At 46.2% G+C, this 25,166-nt stretch overlaps 1 protein-coding gene, 1 long non-coding RNA gene and 1 other non-coding gene across 5 annotated transcripts in view; all 3 read left to right on the top strand.

The window, feature by feature from the left end:
* The first annotated feature begins 2,477 nt into the window (after positions 1–2,477).
* On the top strand, positions 2,478–2,549 carry trnam-cau (transfer RNA methionine (anticodon CAU)). The gene has a single exon. It is a non-coding gene; the product is annotated as a tRNA-Met (tRNA).
* Positions 2,550–3,194: 645 nt separating this feature from the next.
* LOC130175798 (uncharacterized) lies at positions 3,195–8,638 on the top strand. Its single transcript, XR_008828784.1, has 3 exons — positions 3,195–3,640; positions 7,699–7,880; positions 8,274–8,638. It is a non-coding gene; the product is annotated as an uncharacterized LOC130175798 (long non-coding RNA).
* Positions 8,639–11,804: 3,166 nt separating this feature from the next.
* Positions 11,805–25,166, top strand: part of LOC130175796 (receptor-type tyrosine-protein phosphatase beta-like) — a 29,506-nt gene continuing 16,144 nt past the window's right edge. The window contains exons 1-7 of one of the 3 annotated variants that reach the window (XM_056386342.1): positions 11,805–11,985; positions 14,630–15,031; positions 17,441–19,089; positions 20,425–20,695; positions 23,440–23,751; positions 23,938–24,201; positions 24,687–24,950. In XM_056386342.1, the coding sequence (XP_056242317.1) occupies positions 11,934–11,985; positions 14,630–15,031; positions 17,441–19,089; positions 20,425–20,695; positions 23,440–23,751; positions 23,938–24,201; positions 24,687–24,950 (3,214 nt within the window). In that variant the 5' untranslated portion in view covers positions 11,805–11,933. Of the gene's footprint in view, positions 11,986–12,072; positions 12,605–14,629; positions 15,032–17,440; positions 19,090–19,842; positions 20,091–20,424; positions 20,696–23,439; positions 23,752–23,937; positions 24,202–24,686; positions 24,951–25,166 lie in introns of those variants that run through there. The other 2 variants (XM_056386343.1, XM_056386344.1) reach the window with 2 other exon arrangements.

Here is a 25,166-nt window from a genome sequence, read left to right on the forward strand (position 1 = left end):
ATCCCGCACCCACAATGTTTAAATAGCAAATGCATTTATATAGTTTATTTTATGTAAAAGAATGTAAAGTTAAATTTAATTTAGTTTAAAGAACATTGATATTTAACAAACACAGATGAAATTACAACTAAGGTAAAAAACTTCTAAATGGTAAACAAGACAAACACACACACACACACGTAGACAAACACACACACACACGTAGACAAACACACATGTAGACAGAGTCATGTGATCTCCTTTAAATGCAGAGGGAAGGAGCAGCTGAAAGTGAAAGACGTGTTCTGTGTTGAGATGCCATTTTATCTGGATGGAGACAGAGGGTAACTGACGTCTGAGGCAGGTGAGTGTTAACATGACATTATTATTATTTTACTGTAAACGTCTGTGATGTGTGTGTGATGGTGTGACACAGCGAGGACACAAAAAGTATTTTCCTAACAAAGTGAGGACATTTTGGACGGTCCTCATTTTCTGACACCTTCAAAGGTTCAGCCTTGGTTTATGGTTAGGGGCTGGGGAATACTTTATGTCAATGAGTGTCCTCACAATGATAGAAGTACAAATGTGTGTGTGTCATTTCCTGGTCTTTCTGGGTGTGTGTGTCTTCAACAGCTTGATTGTCCTGATTCTTGTGTCTCATCTCACAGTCCTGAAGATGAGTGTTTGTGTGGAGGAAGAGGATCCATCTGTCCGTCTTTGAAGAGTTACTGGTCTGAACTTCCTCTAAATTTCAGTATTGGACCAGGACCCTCAGACTCAGTAAGTGACCTGCCACTGTCTCTGGAACAGAGAGATTTAGAGAGAAAATCACTGAGTTGAAACTGATCCTCTGTTCTGATTGGTAACCAATCACAACACAGATGTCGACCTGTGACTGTGACATGTTAGTGATAAGAAATGTCTTTACAGGAAGAGGAGAGGTGTCTCTGTGGAGGAGCAGCCGTCCAGCTGTGCTCTGTGTCAGGACATCCTGAAGGATCCAGTCTCTACCAGCTGTGGACACTGGTTCTGCAGAAAGTGCTTCACCTCATACTGGGACCAGTCTGGTTCTTCAGGAGACTCCTCCTGTCCCCAGTGTGGAAAAAGACCCAGAACAAGACCTGGACTGCAGACAGCCAGTCAGACCAGCACTGAACAAAGTGAGGCTGAACATCTGTATGATGATGTCATCATTCTGAGACCAGGACCTGAGAAGTTTTTCTGCAGCTGATGAAAATAATCATCAGATTCTCAGAAGTTTTTCTGCAGCTGATGAAAATAATCATCAGATTCTCAGATTCTGTTTCTTCAGTCTGACGTTGTCTCTTCTCTTTCAGCAGATAGTGGTCTGCAGGAGGTTTTACATCAACATAAGATCAGTCTGAGGAGCAGATGTGAACATGTGACTGAAGGATATTATTATTCCATATTCCTGCTGTTTATTCATAAATTACTGTGTTTTATTGTTTGTTGTAAAGCTCTGGTTTTCATCAGTCCTATAGAAATGAACTTTATTCTTATTCAGGTTAGTTAATGAAAATGTGAGCCTGATGCTTCATACAGGACATCTGGCTGCAGGTCAACTGAAGTCTTCAGGTTGTTAAAACACAGGTGTTATGATCAGAGCACAGGTGAGACACCTCCTGAAAAACAGACAAAGGTTTGTTGAACATGCTGTAAACAGTTAGTTTTTATTTTTGGCCTGTTAGCGGCTCAGTCCTCGTTAGCCTGGCAAACACTAAGATCACTCAATACTCCCTCTACAGTCCACTATATACTGAGTCATTTTGTAGTGCAGTCCGAATGTATAGTGAGAATTATTATACCCCATATAGTTGACTCGTAGTATCCCACAATGCATCGTGAGAAGTAGTGCATTGCGCTCACGCTCAAAGACAGAAACACGAGATAGTTACCGAGTCTCTATATAGTCTCTACATGAAACTCCCTGATAGTTAGTAGACATTTATAGACAAGATGTTACCACTAACTTCCATTAACTGAAAACACAAAGTGAGGTCGATGCCCAGATGCATCGATCCGTCCGTGTGGCACATTCTGTCAATCACACATTAGCCACGCCCCAAAGCTCGCCCTGTTTTATCGTCTCTTTTCCTCTAAACGGGAGAGTAATTTTAAACGTTTAGAAGCACGGTCATTTTCTCTTTCCTGAGTTGTCCTCACATTAAATAAAGTTGTTTTCAATCAAAAGACGTGGGACCAGCCCATAGACTGTATACGACCGATAATTATATATAATATAGTATGATATTTATAATTTGTATACAGTCTATATGAACCAGCCATGACGTTAACATCCCCGCCAGTTTGTGATTAAGCCATAAACTGTAGTTTAACTCCGCTGTGAAGCTTTGTGTCTTCACTGCTTTATCAAATATATAAGTTAAATCATACATACTATAAAATCATAAAATATGTACACTCACCCGAACATTACAATGTTAAATACCTCAACTGACGATACGAGGCTGTGCAGCAGAGTGGCGCAGCGGAAGCGTGCTGGGCCCATAACCCAGAGGTCGATGGATCGAAACCATCCTCTGCTAGGGCATAAGCTTTTTTGTTTCATTTTAATTTCTCATAAACGTTTTATTCGTTTAATTTGAAAAGACAGTATGAGGTGAACATTTAAGTGCTTTAAAACGTACTAAGCAAAAAACATTATTTAAACATGATAAATTCTGTGTCTTATCAGCTTCTTCGTCGTAGAAAATGGTTTTAATATCTAATATTTCAGAGACTAAATCACTAGATAAAGAATAAGAGGCTACCTCCACCCATCACCAGGGTCAGAGAGCTGTAGCTGTAAGATTATGAGACATCTCAAATCAAACACAACAGGCTGATTGTGTTGAAGATCTGATTAAAATGTGTTTTGTTATTAATGTTGTTACCTTTTTTTTTTACGTAGCCGTTCACTGTAAACACCATAGATGTTGTTTTTCTACTTTATTGACTGATATCATTTTCTTGCATATTAAATACAGTTCTGAGCTGAAATAAATAAAACAGAATAATAAAGACATTAAAAACACAACACTTATTAACAGTTTTTATTAGAGTCTCTGAGTGTGATCATGTAAAACAAAGTTACATTTATGAATATTGAACTTATAGAAGTTGTTCCACATTCTCTTAGTAATGAAGAGAAACCTCGTGTAGTTTAACGAGCAGGTAAACTAGTGTTAAATAAACAATCTATTCAAGGGCTCTGGTTAAATTGTCTGTAGTGTTGTGGAGACACAGAGGAGCTGTAGTGTTTGGAGAAGTGACGTCAGGCCTACGTCGCGCTTACGTCACTTCTTGAGGGCAGCCATAACTGTTGATAGTAGTTGGTGATCGTCGTCCGGTCGGTTTAACCGTCTCCTCTCCGGTTTCTCTTCGTCCCTCTTCGATGGGCGGGAAAAACTGCTGCGTTAGAAACTGCCGCCGCAGGTCTCACGACCACCGCGGGAGGAAGATCCCCAACGGACTCACCTTCCCCTGTTTCCCGCCTGGAGGAGGAAGGAGGGCGCCCAGACCTCCGAGCTGACGCGGCGGAGGAGGGCGGGCTGGGCGGCCGCCGTCAGCCGGAGCAGCATCACCTTCAACCACATCCCCACCTCCATGAGACTGTGACCCATAGACTTCCACCCCGGTCAGTGTGAGCCCTCACCCCGCCACTTGTACCTGCAGTACCTGGGTCTGGCTCCCCAGGTACTGCAGGTACACCTGTGAGACTGTGGCAGTTACTGGTGAAGTACTCAAAAATGTACCCCAGACAAAGTACAAAAGTATCAGCATCAAACTATACTTAAAGTACTGAGAGTAAAAGTACTGTGTGAAGAGACTTCCTGTACTGCAGAGTGTGTTATTAATACATCTTTATTTAATATTTGATTATATTTCAGTTGTTAATCAGAGTCCGCAGATAAAAGCAGTAAAGATACAGTGAGGACCAAAACACTCCAGTGAAGTACCAGCGCAGTATCAGTATTGTGTTCCTATTACAGTTTTTCTCAGTCGCTTTGCTTCGTTTCTCAGATCACAATTGAAATTCTCAAAACTACTTGTTCAATCTTCACATCATTGTGTCACTTGTGCACATCAAGAAAGCAGTTTCTCATTTCTTTGAACAAGTTGCAAATGCTTTGGTTCATCATGCAAATGATTATGTTCAATTCTCTGCTGTTTCCTACATTATCAGTTGCTTATGTCATGTTGATCAAAATGTATTATAATGGGTCTCTGTGAATAGTCTCACCCCCCACAACATTTAGGCATTAGTTCATCCCATAAGTCTTTACATGCAAAATGGTTGAACAAGTTGTCATAATATGTCAAACATATCTCTATACATTTCCATTAGACTTATTTTTCTAAATCTGTCCTGAATTGGTAAATTGCTCCCAGGTGAATCTTGACTTTCTCTAACGAAGGGAAATGTGTGAAGCATTAGATCAACAAATGATCAACCAGTTTTCTGAAATAGCTCAAAGGTGCATCTCATGAACCAACTGGCAAGTATATATATATATATATATATATATATAGCCGGAGCACAACACAATGTTACAATGTTTGACAATGGAAGGACAAGGAATTGGACGGGGTCAACAGCCAGAGAGAAGAAGAAGAGGAAGAGGAGTGAGGCTGCGTGTCGGAGGAGTTGGGAGGCAAAACAGAGGAAGAGGCAGACGAAGCCTTTCTGTATCACAATGACATGGTCTGTCAACAAATTACAGTACAAACAGTAAAAGCGTAAATGTGAATCTTGTCCAGTCTCTTGCAATCAATACACTAAGGTGTAACTTACAATTTACAATAAGTGTCATCAAAACTTTAGCCATAGTTTACATCAGAACATCCCTACAGAGACACTGTTATATTGACAACACGACTAAGCAATTTGACTCTTATCCGTACACAATAACACAAGGACTTGTCATCTGATGGCAGTGACATGTTCATTGACACAGTTATTTACTTTTGAGAGATGAACTAAGGATTTTGAGCAAGAGACTGGCTTTTGCAGGTAATCCATGGTGTTTTGCTATTTGTACGAATTGTTTTGAGAAATTCACTCACTGTTTTGCAAATGTCGAGGATGATTCGAGAAATGTACCAATGCGACTGAGAAAAACTGTAATAAAAATAAACTTTATTCATAGAGCACTTTTCATACAGCAGATGGAGCTCAAAGTGCTTTACAGTGAGATAAGGGATTGAAGGAAAACGAAATAGACAATAGAAATAGAGTCGATGAGACAGTAACAGTAAGAATAGTCAAATATGAGAGAATTCATTAAAAGCTAAATTCAATAAACAGGTTTTCAGATGTTGTTTAAAAATGATCTTAGAAACAGTCCCCAGTCCAGTCCTTAGTCCAGTCCTCAGTCCAGTCCTCAGTCCAGTCCTTAGTCCAGTCCTCAGTCCAGTCCTCAGTCCAGTCCTTAGTCCAGTCCTTAGTCCAGTCCTTAGTCCAGTCCTCAGTCCAGTCCTCAGTCCAGTCCTCAGTCCAGTCCTTAGTCCAGTCCTTAGTCCAGTCCTTAGTCCAGTCCTTAGTCCAGTCCTCAGTCCAGTCCTTAGTCCAGTCCTCAGTCCAGTCCTTAGTCCAGTCCTTAGTCCAGTCCTTAGTCCAGTCCTCAGTCCAGTCCTTAGTCCAGTCCTTAGTCCAGTCCTTAGTCCAGTCCTTAGTCCAGTCCTCAGTCCAGTCCTTAGTCCAGTCCTTAGTCCAGTCCTTAGTCCAGTCCTCAGTCCAGTCCCCAGTCCAGTCCTTAGTCCAGTCCTCAGTCCAGTCCTTAGTCCAGTCCTCAGTCCAGTCCTCAGTCCAGTCCCCAGTCCAGTCCTTAGTCCAGTCCTCAGTCCAGTCCTCAGTCCAGTCCTCAGTCCAGTCCTCAGTCCAGTCCAGTCCTCAGTCCAGTCCTCAGTCCAGTCCTCAGTCCAGTCCTTAGTCCAGTCCTCAGTCCAGTCCTTAGTCCAGTCCTTAGTCCAGTCCTTAGTCCAGTCCTCAGTCCAGTCCTCAGTCCAGTCCTCAGTCCAGTCCTTAGTCCAGTCCTTAGTCCAGTCTTAGTCCAGTCCTTAGTCCAGTCCTCAGTCCAGTCCTTAGTCCAGTCCTTAGTCCAGTCTTAGTCCAGTCCTCAGTCCAGTCCCCAGTCCAGTCCTTAGTCCAGTCCTCAGTCCAGTCCTTAGTCCAGTCCTCAGTCCAGTCCTCAGTCCAGTCCCCAGTCCAGTCCTTAGTCCAGTCCTCAGTCCAGTCCTCAGTCCAGTCCTCAGTCCAGTCCAGTCCTCAGTCCAGTCCTTAGTCCAGTCCAGTCCTCAGTCCAGTCCTTAGTCCAGTCCTTAGTCCAGTCCTCAGTCCAGTCCTCAGTCCAGTCCAGTCCTCAGTCCAGTCCTTAGTCCAGTCCAGTCCTCAGTCCAGTCCTTAGTTCAGTCCAGTCCTCAGTCCAGTCCTCAGTCCAGTCCTCAGTCCAGTCCAGTCCTTAGTCCAGTCCTCAGTCCAGTCCCCAGTCCAGTCCTCAGTCCAGTCCCCAGTCCAGTCCTCAGTCCAGTCCCCAGTCCAGTCCCCAGTCCAGTCCCCAGTCCAGTCCAGTCCTCAGTCCAGTCCTCAGTCCAGTCCTCAGTCCAGTCCCCAGTCCAGTCCTTAGTCCAGTCCTCAGTCCAGTCCCCAGTCCAGTCCTTAGTCCAGTCCTCAGTCCAGTCCAGTCCTCAGTCCAGTCCCCAGTCCAGTCCCCAGTCCAGTCCAGTCCTCAGTCCAGTCCTCAGTCCAGTCCCCAGTCCAGTCCAGTCCTCAGTCCAGTCCTCAGTCCAGTCCTTAGTCCAGTCCTCAGTCCAGTCCTCAGTCCAGTCCTCAGTCCAGTCCAGTCCTCAGTCCAGTCCTCAGTCCAGTCCAGTCCTCAGTCCAGTCCTTAGTCCAGTCCTTAGTCCAGTCCTTAGTCCAGTCCTCAGTCCAGTCCCCAGTCCAGTCCTTAGTCCAGTTCTTAGTCCAATCCTCAATCCAGTCCTTAGTCCAGTCCTTAGTCCAGTCCAGTCCTCAGTCCAGTCCTTAGTCCAGTCCTCAGTCCAGTCCCCAGTCCAGTCCCCAGTCCAGTCCTTAGTCCAGTCCTCAGTCCAGTCCCCAGTCCAGTCCCCAGTCCAGTCCTTAGTCCAGTCCTCAGTCCAGTCCTCAGTCCAGTCCTTAGTCCAGTCCTCAGTCCAGTCCCCAGTCCAGTCCTTAGTCCAGTTCTTAGTCCAGTCCTCAGTCCAGTCCTTAGTCCAGTCCTTAGTCCAGTCCAGTCCTCAGTCCAGTCCCCAGTCCAGTCCAGTCCTTAGTTCAGTCCTCAGTCCAGTCCTCAGTCCAGTCCCCAGTCCAGTCCTTAGTCCAGTCCTCAGTCCAGTCCTCAGTCCAGTCCAGTCCTTAGTTCAGTCCTCAGTCCAGTCCTCAGTCCAGTCCCCAGTCCAGTCCTCAGTCCAGTCCTCAGTCCAGTCCCCAGTCCAGTCCTCAGTCCAGTCCAGTTCTCAGTCCAGTCCTCAGTCCAGTCCAGTCCTCAGTCTAGTCCAGTCCAGTCCAGTCCAGTCCAGTCCAGACCAGTCCAGACAGAGATGTCACTTTGGAGATTGTGATTGTGATTAATCAATAATGAATCAATCGATTAATCCCACTTCACCTTATTATGAATATGATTCCTCTGTTTGGCTGAAGTCGGTGTCTCAGATCAACAGCCTTTGTGTTCACAGGTAAACCGGTGTATGAGACGCCAGAGTCAGATCCAGACCGGGTCCCGTCGCTACACCTGGGTCACGGTGAAGGAAACACCAGACGAGCCGGACGCCTCTTGGTGTCTGCGCGGTCGAAGACGGAGAGGAAAGGAAGATGGACGCTAGAGACGAGACCACCAGAGGAGCTGAGAGGATCAGAGGTGAGACCCAGACAAGTTAAAGAGCCCCGACTCCATGGCCCCCCCACTCTGACTCACAGCAGAGGAGCTTAGAAATGCCTGTAGATGAACTTTAAAGTCTCTGCAGGTTTTGAAAAGTCTTTAAAAATCCCTGAATGCGGGTCCTTAAAGATAAAAAGTGTTAAACATTTTATTTTTCCTGCTTCAGAAAAAACAAAATGTTTTTGTAGATCGCTGCAGCTCCTCCAGGAGAGGAGGTCCTGACAGCGGACTGTGAATTTAAATGAATTAAATGGTTTTATTTGAATAATCCATCGATCCATTTCCTGCTGCTCATGTGAGTCCAGGTTATTAATGAAGTTAATTCTGTCACCATATGGTGGGGTCATGTGATCAGATGCTGTTGTGCTGCAGGTGCGGGGAGGCTGGCGGTCCGTCCCGGACTGAACTGAGGTCTCTGCTGCGGTCGGCTCTGCAGAAACCAGGAAACAGCCTGAGCTCCAGAGTACGAGCCAGATCTTCACTTTATTATGATTCACCACATTTTACTGATGAATCACGACTCAGTTCAGCCCAGACCCGAGTCATGTGGACCGACAATGTGTCCATGTAACTGTGCAGAACTGTGGTTTATTAGATCTCTAACAGACGAGGTGGACTGGAATGAGCTTCAAACATGAAAAAGTTTTTTTATTATATGAAAAATATTCAAGGTGAAAAACAATTGAATCATATGAGAGCATCCAAAAAGCCAAACAATAAAAGTCCATAAAACAGAAGACATTGGGTTACGTTGTGTTGTGTTCCGTTATATTATGTTGCATCACCTGTTGCACAACCTTATATTATTTTGCACTACGTTATAATAATGATTATAATAATAATAATAATAACAATCGTAACTTAGATTTTTATAGCACCTTTCAAGGTGCCCAAGGCCGATTGACAGAGTAAGAACACAAATAAATAAAACATAAATGAAAACAAGATGAGACAGAATGAGGACGGCCATGTTGAAGGAGGTTGTAGGAGATGAGGCAGGTAGCGGCCACAGGCCTTGAAGAACAGGTGGGTTTTCACCAGTTTCCTGAACGTGTCCAGAGATGGGGCTGTACGGTTCCAGAGGGGGGGGGGGGGGGGGGGGGGGGGGGGGGGGGGGGGCTGCCACACTGAAAGCTCTGTCACAGAGATCGCAGGATGGTGTGTGTGTGTGTGTGTGTGTGTGGGGGGGGTCAGACATGTACTGAGTGCGAGACCATGGAGGGATTTGTTATGTTGCGTTACACTACACTCAGACGTTAATGAACTTTTCCTCGTTATGTTTTATTTGCCGCAGCAATTTGTCAGTACAGAATCATCAGGTCTAGGAGACGGGGCTCGTCTCCGTCTGTCCTGAGCTGTCGGGGTTAAATAGCACCACTTCCTGCTGAGGGTGGAGCTTCCTCAACAACCAGCAACACAACACTTTTCAACAGAGGTTAAACCCACAAGTTCAGACCTGACATGATACACACCACTGATATACACACTACACACAAACACACTACACTAATATAGACACACACCACACAACACAGAAACACAGACTCACTTTATATTAAGGTTCTTGTAATAAGCGTCGGTAATAAGACCTTTATAAAACTAAAACAACTATAAAATCAGATGCTCATTAACATCATGTGTTTATCAATAATATAATCTTGTTTATTGTTAAATTATGAAACATAAATATCTTGTTAAAAGATCAATAAAGGCTTTATTACCTGTGTGTTTTGTATATTACATAACTGATTATTACTGATTATGTTGTTGTCCTGGTGAAGCCGTTTACTGTTTGTTAATGCTTCATATAAACTAAACATCATCCGTGTAAACCTCATACTGAGATTCAAGGTAGTGGAGTCAACACCATGTATGATGATCAGTGGCACGGCTCTTCATCTGTGGTGAATTCACATGAGAAATATGTTTCATGTGAGAGAAATTGGGTTTTTATGTACTTGTGTTTTAAAGGGTCAAAACACACACACACACACACACACACACACACAAATGTGACAGTGAGTCCCGGTGAAGGTCTGTTGGCGTGTTTCAGTCCTGTGTGAAGGTTACAGTCAGGATGTAGAGGGTGGAGATGTTCCACTCTCCCTTCCTCCTCTTCCTCCTCTTCCTCCTGACAGGACAGGATGTCAGAGGGAGGAGGAGGAGGAGGTGTAGCAGCCCTTCCTACTAAAGGAGCAGCACAGCTAAAGAGGACGTGAATTTAAACACTAACGATTGACACTAATGATTGAATGACTTTCTTTTACATCCAAGTGAACTCTAAGGAGATAGTTCAGTTGTTCTGAACTACAAGCACAAACAGTTCAAACCCAGAGAGCTGCCATGGTAACATCAGCGTGCAGCACATTTCACATAACTCTAACATCTAGACCCAGCAGACGCTTCTGTAACATCAGGAACACTGGACTCTAACAACATCAGATAGATGCTGAAGACATTTAGCAGATGTTCAGCAGATGTTTAGCAGATGTTTAGCAGACGTTCAGCAGACATTTAGCAGATGTTTAGCAGACATTTAGGAGATGTTCAGCAGATGTTTAGCAGACAATTAGCAGATGTTTAGCAGACGTTCAGCAGACATTTAGCAGATGTTTAGCGGATATTTAGCAGATATTCAGCAGATGTTTAGCAGACATTTGGGAGATGTTCAGCAGATGTTTAGCAAATGTTTAGCGGATATTTAGCAGATATTCAGCAGATGTTTAGCAGACATTTGGGAGATGTTCAGCAGATGTTTAGCAGACATTTGGGAGATGTTCAGCAGATGTTTAGCAGACATTTGGGAGATGTTCAGCAGATGTTTAGCAGACATTTAGGAGATGTTCAGCAGATGTTTAGCAGACATTTAGGAGATGTTCAGCAGATGTTTAGCAGATGTTTAGCGGATATTTAGCAGATATTCAGCAGATGTTTAGCAGACATTTGGGAGATGTTCAGCAGATGTTTAGCAGACATTTAGGAGCTGTTCAGCAGATAGTAGCCGATGTTCGCAGATGTTCAGCAGACATTTAGCAGATGTTTAGTGGATGGTCAGCAGACATTTAGGAGATGTTCAGCAGATGTTTTAGCAGACGTTCAGCAAACATTCAGCAGATGTTCAGCGGATGTTTAGTGGATGTTCAGCAGATGTTCAGCAGACTTTTAGGAGATGTTTAGAATACGTTCAGCAGACATTAAGCAGATGTTTAGCAGATGTTCAGCAGATGTTTAGCAGATATTCAGCAGACGTTTAGCAGATGTTCAGCAGACTTAGGAGATGTTTAGAATACATTCAGCAGACATTCAGCAGATGTTTAGCGGATGTTCAGCAGATGTTCAGCAGATGTTGGATTTTTCTCACAACCAGAATCTTGGTCTTTTATCAGTCAAGATGACGTTGCATGAGACTTTTAAAAGACATGGATTTTATTCAACAACAGAACTTAAATAACATCAAATTGTTGTTGACATCAAACAGAATTTTGGTCACCTGACATCAACCAACCTATAATCAGCCAAATATGGCCAGCTGCCTGCAGGGGATGATCATGTTCTGGAGGAATGAGCTCAGTGAAATGTATTGTACATATTTCCTCTGTGGAACCAAAGTTTTACATACATAAACGTTTTATACACGTATGTGTATAAAACTTTGGTTTGTTACCAACCAGAGAATCCGTTCTGTACAGCCTTTATTTAAACTTTGATCTCTGTTAGTTTTGGATAAAGTTTGGATGAAGTTCATTTCACTGATCTTAGTAGGTGTTTTCAGTACACCTCCTCTTCCTCCTCCTCCTCCTTGGATGTTTTCTCCTTCAGGTTTATTAGAACAACTGACCATCTGGGATGGACTCTGGTATTTCCGACAGTCACCAGCACTGAGAGCTCCTTCACTATGAAACCCCCAGAACAATAAAATAGAAGGAAGTGCTGCTTGCTGACTTTTCCTCCCCACAAAGACGCACTTCCCCTCCACACTTCTACTCTGTTCATGTGAAGCTGGAGGACACATGAGAGCTACAGCAGAGGAACATGGACGCTCTGTTTATGGTTTTATTTCTACTCCTGAGGCTCAGCTGTGTGTGTAAGTACAGCACTAACACTGCAGGGACCATGTTTGTGATCAGGATGAAGGTTTCAGTCATGTAACAGTTAGACCGAACCTCCTCAGACTCTCATTCGGATCCTGAGAGTCCTGGTTCCAGTGTGAAGACTCTGTTCAGTCAGGACTCAGAAACTTAAATGATTGATTATTTCCATTATAGATTCATGGTACCACTTTACTATAAGACTACCCTTATAAAGGATTTATAAATGGTTTATAATCAGGTTATTAATATTGTTGTTAACACTTTATAAATCATAAACAAACAATTATAAACAAGTTACAACAGTCTTCTCAGCTGACGCTTCCTACTTATTAATCTAATGAGCTATTACCATTTCTAACTGGTAACAGGAGCCTCTTAGTAACTCATTAATTAACAATGATGTGTTTCTAAATGTTAATAACTGATCAATCAATGGTTGTAAACTGAGACGAAGATGATGAAGGGAGAATCACAGAGATGTGGACAGAGACTGAGCAGTTCACCAGGTAAAGGAAGGTCACACCTGAGTCACACCTGAGTGTTAAAGCCGAAGAAGAGGAACCAGCAGAAATCACCTCCATGTTCATATCTGATCAACAGCTCAAGCTCAAGGTAATCAATACTGCCAAGGCCTCAGAAGATGAATCTGGTCATGTGACGTGATCATGTGATCTGCCATAATTTGATCTGCCAGATGAAACGTTTTGACCATTAAGGTGCTGACGGGGGTTAATTAATAATTAATTAGTAACTGAACAAACGTGATGAAGCAGCAGCTACAGACGCTGATGAGAAAAAGAGACGAGGCTGAACAGATCAGAGACATGAGGGATCACTATTTGGCAGGAAACAGCTCACTATTGGCCTTTTTATCTAATGTGTTATAAGTGATTTATAAAGTGTGAACAAGCTGATTAATAAACTAGTTATAAATCATTCATAATCCTTTATAAGGGCAGATTTATTGTAAATTCAATTCAAATTCAATTCAAACTTTATTTATAGAGCGCATTTCATGCACAAGGCCGACACAATGCGCTTTACAGCATACAACAAAACAATAACAAACAATACAAAGCACAGAGTAGACAAGCACACACACACACACACACACACACACACACACACACACACTCAATCAAACTCTGTTGAGAAGAGAAAAAGTTTGTAACCTATTTTTAAAAAGATTGACAGGGCAGTCTTTACTGCCTCAGGCACAATTGGTACAGATTCATCTGCTCATTATTTTATTGACTGATTGCACAAATTCAGGAAACAGTGAGAAAAGCATCAGTTACCCAGAGTTCATAGCGCAATTTTCATCGGACACAACAGGCAACAACAAAACAATCTGAATTGAAAAATCTAAATGAATTAAAGTCATAAAAAGGAAAAGCATTCAACTTCATCTATTATTAAACTAGTTATTAACAAAGTACAAGTACCTCAAATCTTTACTTCACTACAGATCAACACACTGCAACGTAAGAAAACACATGCAAACACACAAAACACAAGAAAATTCAGAAAACATCTTCAATTTAACAGCACAGACTGCAACACAACAAACACACAAACACCACGGAAACAAGTGTTTCCAGAGGACACTAAAAAGGTGGGACACGCCCGTTGTTAAATGGTTTGTGACTTTTGAATGAAAGCATTGAACACTAAGTGCACGTTGATGTGTTATTATACGTGTGTTATAATACATGTATTATATGTTTTATAATTCATCCATGCAATGTGTTTGTGTGTGTTGTTTTGTTGTGAGTATTTGCAGCTCATGTTGTCAGATTGAAGACGTTTTCTGATTTTGTTTCAGGGTCTAGGGGAGGACCAGGATCTGGGGGGGCCCGGGGTCTAGGTCTAGGGGAGGACCAGGGTCTAGGTCTAGGGGAGGACCAGGGTCTGGGGGGACCCGGGGTCTAGGTCTAGGGGAGGACCAGGGTCTAGGTCTAGGGGAGGACCAGGGTCTAGGGGAGGACCAGGGTCTGGGGGGGGCACAGGGTCTAGGTCTAGGGGAGGACCAGGGTCGAGGGGAGGACCAGGGTCTAGGGGAGGACCAGGGTCTGGGGGGGGACCAGGGTCTAGGTCTAGGGGAGGACCAGGGTCGAGGGGAGGACCAGGGTCTAGGGGAGGACCAGGGTCTGGGGGGGGCACAGGGTCTAGGTCTAGGGGAGGACCAGGGTCGAGGGGAGGACCAGGGTCTAGGGGAGGACCAGGGTCTGGGGGGGGCCCAGGGTCTAGGTCTAGGGGAGGACCAAGGTCTGGGGGGGGCCCGGGGTCTAGGTCTAGGGGAGGACCAGGGTCGAGGGGAGGACCAGGGTCTAGGGGAGGACCAGGGTCTGGGGGGGGCACAGGGTCTAGGTCTAGGGGAGGACCAGGGTCGAGGGGAGGACCAGGGTCTAGGGGAGGACCAGGGTCTGGGGGGGGCCCGGGGTCTAGGTCTAGGGGAGGACCAGGGTCTAGGGGAGGACCAGGGTCTGGGGGGGGCCCAGGGTCTAGGTCTAGGGGAGGACCAGGTCCCTGCAGGGTTAGATTTGGTTGAACTGGCCCTGTAATGAACTCGACTCTGCCGTTCATTGTGTCAGCTGTAGTTGAGTCTCTCAGCTCTCATGTCTTGTCTCCCCTCAGCTGGTTTCCTCATCATGCTGACCCCCCGGAAGTTGTGTCTGACAACACGAAGTCAAGTCGTCATCCTGGGACAGTGTGATGTCACTAACCCCACCCATCAGTGGGCATGGACAGGTGGGGCCAGGCTGATCCACACTCAGTCCTCCAAGTGTCTCTGGGCCAATCCCAGCCCTCACCTGCCGCTCCACAACCGCCTCGCCAAACTCAGCGACTGCAGCACGGCGCCGGCGTGGAGCTGCTACGATGCCGAGGGAGCCCTCGGATTGGCTGAGACACACATGTACCTGAAGAAACTGGGGCCATGGGTGGTGGTTGGAGGAAACCTGAAGACTTCAGAGTGGAGGAAGTACAAGGTGGACTCAGGAGGGAATCAGCTGATGACGTCTTTATGCTCCAAGACAGGTGAGTTCAGGAGGTCCTGTGTTTAGTGGTTATTTGGTTGGTTGGTTGGTTGGTTGGTTGGTTGGTTGGTTGGATATTTACATGAAGATGTAACAGATTTGCAAATTATTCATGAAATCTAACCTCTTTGTTGTTGATAAAATAAACCTTCCCATCAGCCTCAGCTGGACATTGTGTCTGCTGCTAATTACCTCATGCTAACAATCCCAACATGCTAAACTGAAGAAAACAGCTCTGCAGTGATTCTCCTGACACGGACTTCCTGTCTGTTCACTCAGTCAGACAGGAAGAACGTCAGCGGTGTTCTTCCTGTCTGAGTTACAGTCATAGGCAGCACTCAACACTGCCTCATATATAACAGATATATCACATATAACATATATATCATATAGTATAATATACTTTATATATCAGACACATCTGAGCCAGCACTCAACACTACTATATATGATATATGATATATAACACACACAGTACATCATGTATATAACATATATCATAAATCACACATATCACACATATAACACATTTATACAGGGAAGGACAGTAACAAAGTACATTTACTTCAGTACTGAACATGTATTTTGTTCTTTACCTGAGTTTTGTTGTGATGGTTCCTCCTGTACACTTAAAGACGAATGTTGTTCTTCTAATTCCACTACTCCACTACACTAACTCTTACTTTGAAGCCGAGCTTTTAGTCAGTGAATGAATGTTCTTTTATTTTGAAAATGTGATAGACCATAAACAAGAGACTCCTCCACTGTCAGTCATGGCAGAACCTGTCAGCGTCCTAACGATGGAAACATCAGATAAAGATTCTTCACAGAGACCATGGTCTGATCTGAAGTCTGTTTGAAGCTTTAAGGAAAGATTCATTTAGTTTGAATGTTTGACGATCCTTTAGTTGGGTCTTATGTCCATGTCTAGTCTGTTTATTCTCCAGGTTCTACAATCATCAGTCAGTCAGCCAGTCAGTCATCAGTCAGCCAGTCAGTCAGTCATCAGTCAGTCAGTCAGCCAGTCATCAGTCAGCCAGTCAGTCAGTCATCAGTCAGTCAGTCAGCCAGTCATCAGTCAGTCAGCCAGTCATCAGTCAGCCAGTCAGTCATCAGTCAGTCAGTCAGTCATCAGTCAGTCAGCCAGTCATCAGTCAGCCAGTCAGCCAGTCAGTCAGTCAGTCAGTCAGTCAGTCAGTCAGTCAGTCAGTCAGTCATCAGTCAGTCAGTCAGTCAGTCAGTCATCAGTCAGCCAGTCAGTCAGTCATCAGTCAGTCAGTCAGTCAGTCAGTCAGTCAGTCAGTCAGCCAGTCATCAGTCAGCCAGTCAGCCAGTCAGTCAGTCAGTCAGTCAGTCAGTCAGTCAGTCAGTCAGTCAGTCAGTCATCAGTCAGCCAGTCAGTCAGTCATCAGTCAGTCAGTCAGTCAGTCAGTCAGTCAGTCAGTCAGCCAGTCATCAGTCAGCCAGTCAGTCAGTCATCAGTCAGTCAGCCAGTCATCAGTCAGCCAGTCAGTCAGTCATCAGTCAGTCAGTCAGCCAGTCATCAGTCAGTCAGCCAGTCATCAGTCAGCCAGTCAGTCAGTCATCAGTCAGTCAGTCAGTCAGCCAGTCATCAGTCAGTCAGTCAATCAGTCAGTCAGACAGTCAGTCAGTCAGCCAGTCAGTCAGCCAGTCATCAGTCAGCCAGTCAGTCAGTCATCAGTCAGTCAGTCAGTCAGCCAGTCATCAGTCAGTCAGTCAATCAGTCAGTCAGACAGTCAGTCAGCCAGTCAGTCAGTCAGTCATCAGTCAGTCATCAGTCAGTCAATCAGTCAGTCAGTCAGTCATCAGTCAGTCATCAGTCAGTCAGTCAGTCATCAGTCAGTCATCAGTCAGTCAATCAGTCAGTCAGTCAGTCAGTCAGTCAGTCAGTCAGTCAGCCAGTCATCAGTCAGTCAGTCAGTCAGTCACTCAGTCATCAGTCAGTCAGTCAGTCAGTCAGTCATCAGTCAGTCAGTGAGTCACTCAGTCAGTCAGTCAGTCATCAGTCAATCAGTCAGTCAGTCAGTCAGTCAGTCAGTCAGCCAGTCATCAGTCAGTCAGTCAGTCAGTCAGTCACTCAGTCATCAGTCAGTCAGTCAGTCAGTTAGTCAGTCATCAGTCAGTCAGTGAGTCACTCAGTCAGTTAGTCAGTCATCAGTCAGTCAGTCAGTTAGTCAGTCAGTAAGTCGTTTCAGAGTCACCAAGTTCTGTAAATAAAATACAACAATGTGTTGACATAAAAATGTACTTTTGAAAACTTAGGTCTTTTAAAATCAAATACTGCAGTACTTTAATCTGACTGAACAGCTGTCACTTGTAATGGAGGAATATCTGACCAGAGATCTGGACTCTGACACACATGTATCACCTGTCCCTGGTTCTATTCCAGACTCCGCCCCCCCGTCCACCATCTTTTATTCATCCACCCATAATCCTGTGGGGCTCAGCAGCACCGTCCACACCATCAGGAGTCCTGCAGTGACTGATGACGAGTCACCTCACAGAGTCAGCCGGCAGGTGACCACCTTACAGCTCCGCCCCTCCCACTCTAACACCGCTGCAGTGGATCTGGACCACGTCACCAGACATCAGACCAACACGGACCCTGACGTCTCCAGCTCAGTCTCTAACACCGCTGCAGTGGATCTGGACCATGTCACCAGACATCAGACCAACACGGACCCTGACGTCTCCAGCTCAGTCTCTAACACCGCTGCAGTGGATCTGGACCATGTCACCAGCTCAGTCACTGAGCTGTCGGCTTTAAACCGGACCCACTCGGTCTCATCCAATCCGGCTGAGTCCGCCACCGACACAGCAGAAAGTCCATCAGGTACCAACGTCCCTGAACTCAGGACTGAGTCCAGGACCTCATCAGTGCAACAACAAGTCTCCGCAGAGTCCTCAGAGTCCACGTCTTTACCTGGAAGTGAATGGACTGTGACCACCGCTGAGACTCTGATCTCATCTGGTGTCTCCTTCACCTCTAAGGACTTGACTGATTCTGGTTCATCAAACCACCATGAGACAACCACTGAGAATTCCACCTCCACAGCTGCACCTCCACCTGCCACAGCTCCTTCACCTACAGCAACAGGACAGACATCCATCATGGAGACAGATCCAGCACCTACCACCTCCCAGACTCCACCCGCCACCTCCCAGACTCCACCCACCACCACCCAGACTCCACTCGCCACCTCCCAGACTCCACCCGCCACCACCCAGACTCCACCCGCCACCACCCAGACTCCACTCGCCACCTCCCAGACTCCACCCGCCACCACCCAGACTCCACCCGCCACCACCCAGACTCCACCCGCCACCACCCAGACTCCACCCGCCACCACCCAGACTCCACTCGCCACCTCCCAGACTCCACCCACCACCTCCCAGACTCCACCTGCCACCACCCAGACTCCACCCGCCACCACCCAGACTCCACCCACCACCTCCCAGACTCCACACACCACCACCCAGACTCCACACACCACCTCCCAGACTCCACACACCACCTCCCAGACTCCACCCGCCACCTCCCAGACTCCACACACCACACACCAGTTTCCACCCATCACCTCCCAGACTCCACCCGCCACCTCCCAGACTCCACACACCACACACCAGTTTCCACCCATCACCTCCCAGACTCCACCCACCACACACCAGATTCCACCCATCGCCTCCCAGACCCCACCCACCACACACCAGAATCCACCCACCGCCACCCAGACTCCACCCACCACCTCCCAGACTCCACCCACCACCTCACAGACTCCTCCCACACTCACCTGGACACTGCAGACAGACACCTCAGTGAACACCGCTACTCCAACTGCTCAATCCACGTCTCCAACAGCCAGGGCATCAACGGTCCCGCCCACCAGTCCGACCAATACACCTACAACCACAACCAGGAGCACTACAACCATGACGACCACCATCCAAACCACAGCGGGTTCAACCACGCCTGCAGCTACAACAACAGTGACGACAGCTACACCTCCGACCACAACTTCAGGAGTCACAGCTACACCTGTAAGTGCTGCTCCTTCACCTCTGTGGCTCTTCACTGTTTTTAGAAGTTTGGTTTTTTTTTTGTTTTTTTTTTGCAATGAAACTGTGGGAGAAAATAAACATGTCTGAATATAAAGTTGTTGTAGGGAAAAAGAACAAGAGATTCTGCTCCATCTTTATCACAGGTAGAGCTGATCTTTAAAATCACCTCATCAATTTAACAATAATAACGTAGAGCTTTAGTGTGACTTGATGCATGATTGACATTTGGAAATCACACATGATGTTGCAGCGCTACAAAACTATTTAACCCTTTAACAGTGATGTTTGTTGGTGAATGTGACACGTTCATGTCACACGTGTCTGCAGCTTCACAACATGCGTCAACATCACAAACAAGGAAGTAAGTTTGGTGACATCATCAAGGTTTTGATCAGGGACTGATGTGATTGGTTCATCTGGAGGAAAACACTAATGCTTCAGCAGTTTAGTTGAAGAAATCAGCTGAACTTTGAATGGAGTCTGGTAGGGAGGCTCTGACTGATGAAGAGGAGTTAATGATGAAGAGGAGTTAGTGAGGCTGTGTCTATAATTAGAGCCTGTGTGAGGCTGCTTCCTGATTGGATAACTTTCTCTCAGTCATAACAATGGAGGACTGATGGAGCTGGTTTGATGCTAAAGGTCGTCAGAGAGTCCGAGGCAGCAGGAAGGAAAGCAGGGTGGGGTGGCGGTCTGCAGAGTCCGCCTCTCCTGGTCTCAGAATAGTGTAGTTTAGACATCGATGGATCCTCAGAGAGACGAGTGTCTGGCCTGGTCCTTTAACGTCTCACCTGAGACATGAAGAAACCAGGTGTGTGAGGGAGGGAGGATGAGGATGTAGACGTGGTCAGAGTCTGGACTGACTCGTGTCTGTAAGTTCGGTATGTCAGCTGACCTGGGTCCAGACCGGATCAGATCAGATTTACGATCTACGAACGATGCTCAGATGTTTGATCCTCGGTTTGTTCTGGAACGTGACTGCGGTGAGTTCACGGATCCAGATTTAAAGGTTTCTAAAGTAGCTTAGACCAGGACCAGGGTCCTGAAGAAGGGGGTGATAGTGATGTCATCAACGTGGCAAATTTAGCAGCTGATGTGACTGACTCATGTTAATTATTATCTATTTATTTACTTGTTTGTGTGTTTGAGGGGCGGGGTCACATGTTCGGACATCTCTGTAGAGCGCCCTCTCCAGATCAGAGCCGGTGTCACCTCAGCCTGAGACCAGAGTCCTCCTCAACCTCTGTGACCTCAGCCACTGAGGGGTGGGTGTGTAGGAGTGGTGTTCATCTGAGTTGACGTGACTTCCTCTTTCAGGTGCTGACCTCCACAGTTTCCCGCTGCTCTGTGAACGTGACGGGGGTCAGCTCCGGTTTGGACTCGGCTGTAGTGACGTTGACCTCCGGCGGCCCGTCCTGTAACTTCAGTCTGGTTCCTGAGGACTCTGAGTCCACCGACTGTGACCCACATGGAGAGACCGGGACCAGCTTCATCTGTCGGGTCGGGGGTCTGGAACCCGGGACTTTGTACCGGTTCACTGTGATTTCCAGGACGGATGGAGAGAGGAGCAGCGTGTCGGTGCGTACAGGTAAGAACTCACCTGGTTCTTCTTCTTGGGTTTGGTGAAGCTGATGTGACACTACTGAGCATGTGCAGAAGTGTCATCATGTTTAAGACTGTGTCCAGGTCTGCTTCAACAGTTTGACCACATCTAAGATTGTTTCAGTCCACACACACGCACACACACACGCACACACACACACACACACAACACACACACACACGCACACACACACACACACACACACACACACACACACACACACACACACACACACACACACACACACACACACAGGTGAAGGTCTTGGTTCAGAGCTCTCAGCTCTTCAACAATGGTCTTCATCTCATCTCAAGTGTTTGTTTCCAGAACACCCCCCACCCCCACCCTGTCCTCCTCCTCCCCCTCAGCCACTTCCCTCCTCACATTGTGAAAGGCAGGATACAGCAGGTCTCACTGCCACTGTTTTTACAGACTGAGGCTCAGACCGAAGAGTCTGATCTGGATCGGACTCAGATCATCACAGATTCGATAAACCACATGTTTTTATTACAGTGACATCTGGGGCCAGTTTTAAACACCTTAAGATAAGATTCTCTATAAAGTCCAACTTAAGGTTTCCTTAAAATGTTCACTTAAGTATTGAAGGTTTTCTCCTTATCTTAGTCTTAAACTGAAGGAATCACTTAAAGTCAGTTCACACCAAACTAAAGGAGAGTTTTCCGCGATCTGAAGAACCTGATGGAGCCTAAACCAGAGGAATTGATTTGTGTCTATAGATCTGATCAGTCAGTTAATGGTTTGATCTGGTCACTCCTCTCTCCTCAGCTGTTAATGATCGGATGTTATCTGTGGATCAGATTTACTTTTCAGGACATTTTCTTTGTTTTCTTCTTCTCTTCTTCTGAACTGGCTGGTTTTCTTTTCTACTGCCATTTTTTTCTTCTGGTCGACTTTGTGAGACGATACAGGTGAGATGTTCACAGGTATCACAATGGCAGCAAACAAATGGTCTCCATGGGAACTGTAGAATTTTGCTGCTGTAAAACCTCTTTCTTTGCTGTAAATGCCTTAATGTTTCTCCTTAACTAAAGAAACATTATAAGAGATTGAGAACAACTCCCTCTTCAGGTGTTTTGTTCCTTATATCTCTGACAGGTTTCAGCTATAACTCTGAGAACAGACTTTAACCACACTGTGTGACTGTGGTTACCATGGTATCAGCAGATTTTACACTGCGTTGGACTGTGGTGGACACAGCGATCCAGGACACGCTGTCCTCGGCTGTCAGGGATCTGCCAACAGGAAACCGTGAAGTCTCCTCAGGGAGGAAACCATTATGAAGACAGGTCAGGGTTCAGGACTGACTCCTCGTCCTGCCCCTCCCTGTCTTTTTTTCTGTTTCCTGTCTGGACTCACACCATCTCCATGGAAACGTCACATTCTTCAAGAAGCTGAAACAATCTTATCGAAGTCCCCCATCACTGCTGGACCTTACAAAGACCGGATACGCTGTAAGACCTGCATGTGCCCAGTCCGACACACCAACATGGTTAACATCTACACAAGACAGGACCAGATCTAACAGGACCAGGTCGGACAGGACCAGGTCGGACAGGACCAGGTCCGACTGAATCAGGGTCAGGTTATACCTGATCATTATTATTATTATTTGTTGTTATTGTTTGTTTACAATTGTTTAAAGACAGAAAAGCAGTAAAAAAATGTTTTGTATTTTCGTTTTTTGTCTGATAAATTATTAAAGGTTCAATAAACGATCGTTGTGTGTTATGAAAACACAACAAGAAGCTCAACTGATGACCATAAGCTCATGATAGCATAGCTGTGATATTATCCACAGAAATGCTGCAAGTTAGACAGCTAGCGATAGCAACATTTGCAAGTTAGCTATCATTAGCATGTCTCCTGTAGCCATCACTTATGAAAACAGTCTGTAACATTAAGGACCATAAAGTTACTGACACATGGAAGAGAAAAAAAAACAGTTCAGTCCAGCTGGAACCTTTAGCAGCTTGTAGGGTTCTCCTCTCAGTAAACCAGACCAGTATCTGCTCCATAGGTGGACTGGGACAGAAATTCAGCCTCAAACTGATCCACTGGGACCAGCCACACCAATGACACTGACGGATCCAGTAAAGACACTGATGGAGCCGGTGAAGACACTGATGGAGCTGTTAAAGACACTGATAGAGCTGGTAACGACACTGATGGAGCCAGTAAAGACTTTAAAACCTTTATGGATGTTTTGACGGTCCAGTGGCCGACCAGGATCGGAGCCGGTAGTCCTCAGTCCATTCCGCCTGTGATCTGGTCTCATCTCTTTCTGCATCCGAGGCCTTTTTAGATGAAAACCTAGTTTCTTCTTCAGTGGAGGAAATTCTGGAAGGTCACTTTCACCTGAACGCTGACATCACACCTGTGGGCGGAGCCTGTGTGTTTATAAATGTGGAGAGGACCAGCAGTTAAACAGGAGGGACTCACATGCACAAGCTACCAGAGCAGCAACGACTAGAGAAACTTAGATGACATCACATATGGAGAGGATGTGGCTTCATTCTCATTACTCCACTATAATAGGATTAATTAATTAATTAATACATTTTTCTGATTTATTGATTGTTTCTAGTGAACCTCTGACTCACAAAAAAAGGTGGATCCTTCATCCCAGGTTTACCTCTAGTGAACCTGGGATCTAGAGTCCCAGGTAAACCCTAACAGCCTCCTTTCCTGTCTCCTGTCTCTTGTCTCAGACCCTGTTGGTCCAGCTCATGTGGAGGTCCAGCTGGACCAGGTTCAGTCTCAATATAAAACTCTATCTGCAGTCAACACTGATTCTTCGGGTTTGAGGGTGTTCTGGTCTCGCTCTGCCGGTCATGTGGACTGGTATGATCTGAGTCTGGAGGACACCAGCTCCGGATCCACCCGCAGTACTAGTGTCATGGGATCTGCAGCCCCCGAGTTTAGGTTCAGCTCCCTGGTCCCTGGCACTCTGTACACAGTTAGCGTTGTGGCTATAGCCGGGAACAGGAGTGCTGCACCTGTCCACACCACGGCAACTACAGGTGAGGTCCACCTCCAGGTGTATGTGTCTGTGTGTAGACAAGGTCTGGTTTTATCTAGACTCGAAATTCACCTGTTTCCATCACTGTACTTTAACTCGTCGTACAGTATTGTTTATAGTCGGTACTTTAACTTGTTTTACTGAGGTCTGAAAACTTCCTGTCCCTCTACTCGTTTCCCTCGTCCAGCTCCCTCCTCTGTCAGTGGCCTCCAGGTGGCGTCCTTGTCCTCACGCAGCCTAAGTGTCTCCTGGCAGGGGGGTCTGGGCAGAACCGAGCGGTTCAGGCTTCTGCTGACGGACCAGGACAGGGTTCTGTTGAAGAACATCACTCTGAAAAACACAGAGACCTCCGCCAAGCTGGACGACCTACAGCCAGGGACCCCCTACACTGTCACCGTGATAACAGAGGCAGTGGGCCTGCAGAGCTCCACCTCCAAACAGGCTGTCACAGGTGTGTATTATGGGATGTTTTTAAAGTTCTGCAGTGTTTTCAGAATAAAGCTGCTTTGTGTTGTGTCAGTAATTAAACAGTGTATAACAACATCAACGACTGCATATCTGCACATAAATTTCAGCTGTCGCAGCAGCAGCGTCTCACTCTGCTGTTGTTTCCAGGATATTTTAGGCCAACCACCCCATCCCCTCCCACCCCATCCCCTCCCACCCCTCCCCTCCCATCCCTCCCCTCCCACCCCTTCCTCTCACCACAGCTAACACCTCCCCCACCCAGAAACCAGTGAGTCAGACGGAGCATAGACTCTCAGCTGAGATTAAACACAACTGTGACTATGGTTTAACTCATGTTGTTTCACTGGCTCAACAGGTGAAAAGTCGTTGCCATAGTAACAGCCTCATCATTTCACTGCCGCTGCTAATTTAATGTAAATATCAGATATGAGTCTTGAGGAGAGTAAACGCCGGTGGTTCCTCTCTCAGTCCCAGCAGAGCTCTCAGGGCTGAGGCTGGACAACAATGGCAGCTCACACAGTCTGCTGGCCTCCTGGGCCTCACCTGAGGGGGGCGTGGACCGGTACCTGGTCACCCTGTCGGCTCTCGGATCGACCCTCCAGCAACATATCCTGCCTCCCAATGTCACCCAGGTGGTCTTTGAGGGTCTGGCCCCCGGTCGCAGCTACCAGCTGTCAGTCCGGACCACAGCTGGAGGACAGAGTACAGAGACCAGGACCAGCGGGAGGACAGGTGAGTCAGCACCTTCAGCCCTGAGTATTGTCTGCAGGTTTTCCTCTCAGGTATACACCCCCACCAGCCACCACCAGGGAGGGGGTGCAGGTCTAGTGTCTCGTTTTCAGGTCAATGTGAAATCATGTTGTGACGACAACGACAACGTCAAAATGGCAATTATAATGACGACTACAACGATTATGATGAAAACCACAACTATGATGACAATTAGGA

The sequence above is a fragment of the Seriola aureovittata genome, chromosome 10 (genome assembly GCF_021018895.1).
Source record: "Seriola aureovittata isolate HTS-2021-v1 ecotype China chromosome 10, ASM2101889v1, whole genome shotgun sequence".
NCBI classification, from domain to species: domain Eukaryota; kingdom Metazoa; phylum Chordata; class Actinopteri; order Carangiformes; family Carangidae; genus Seriola; species Seriola aureovittata.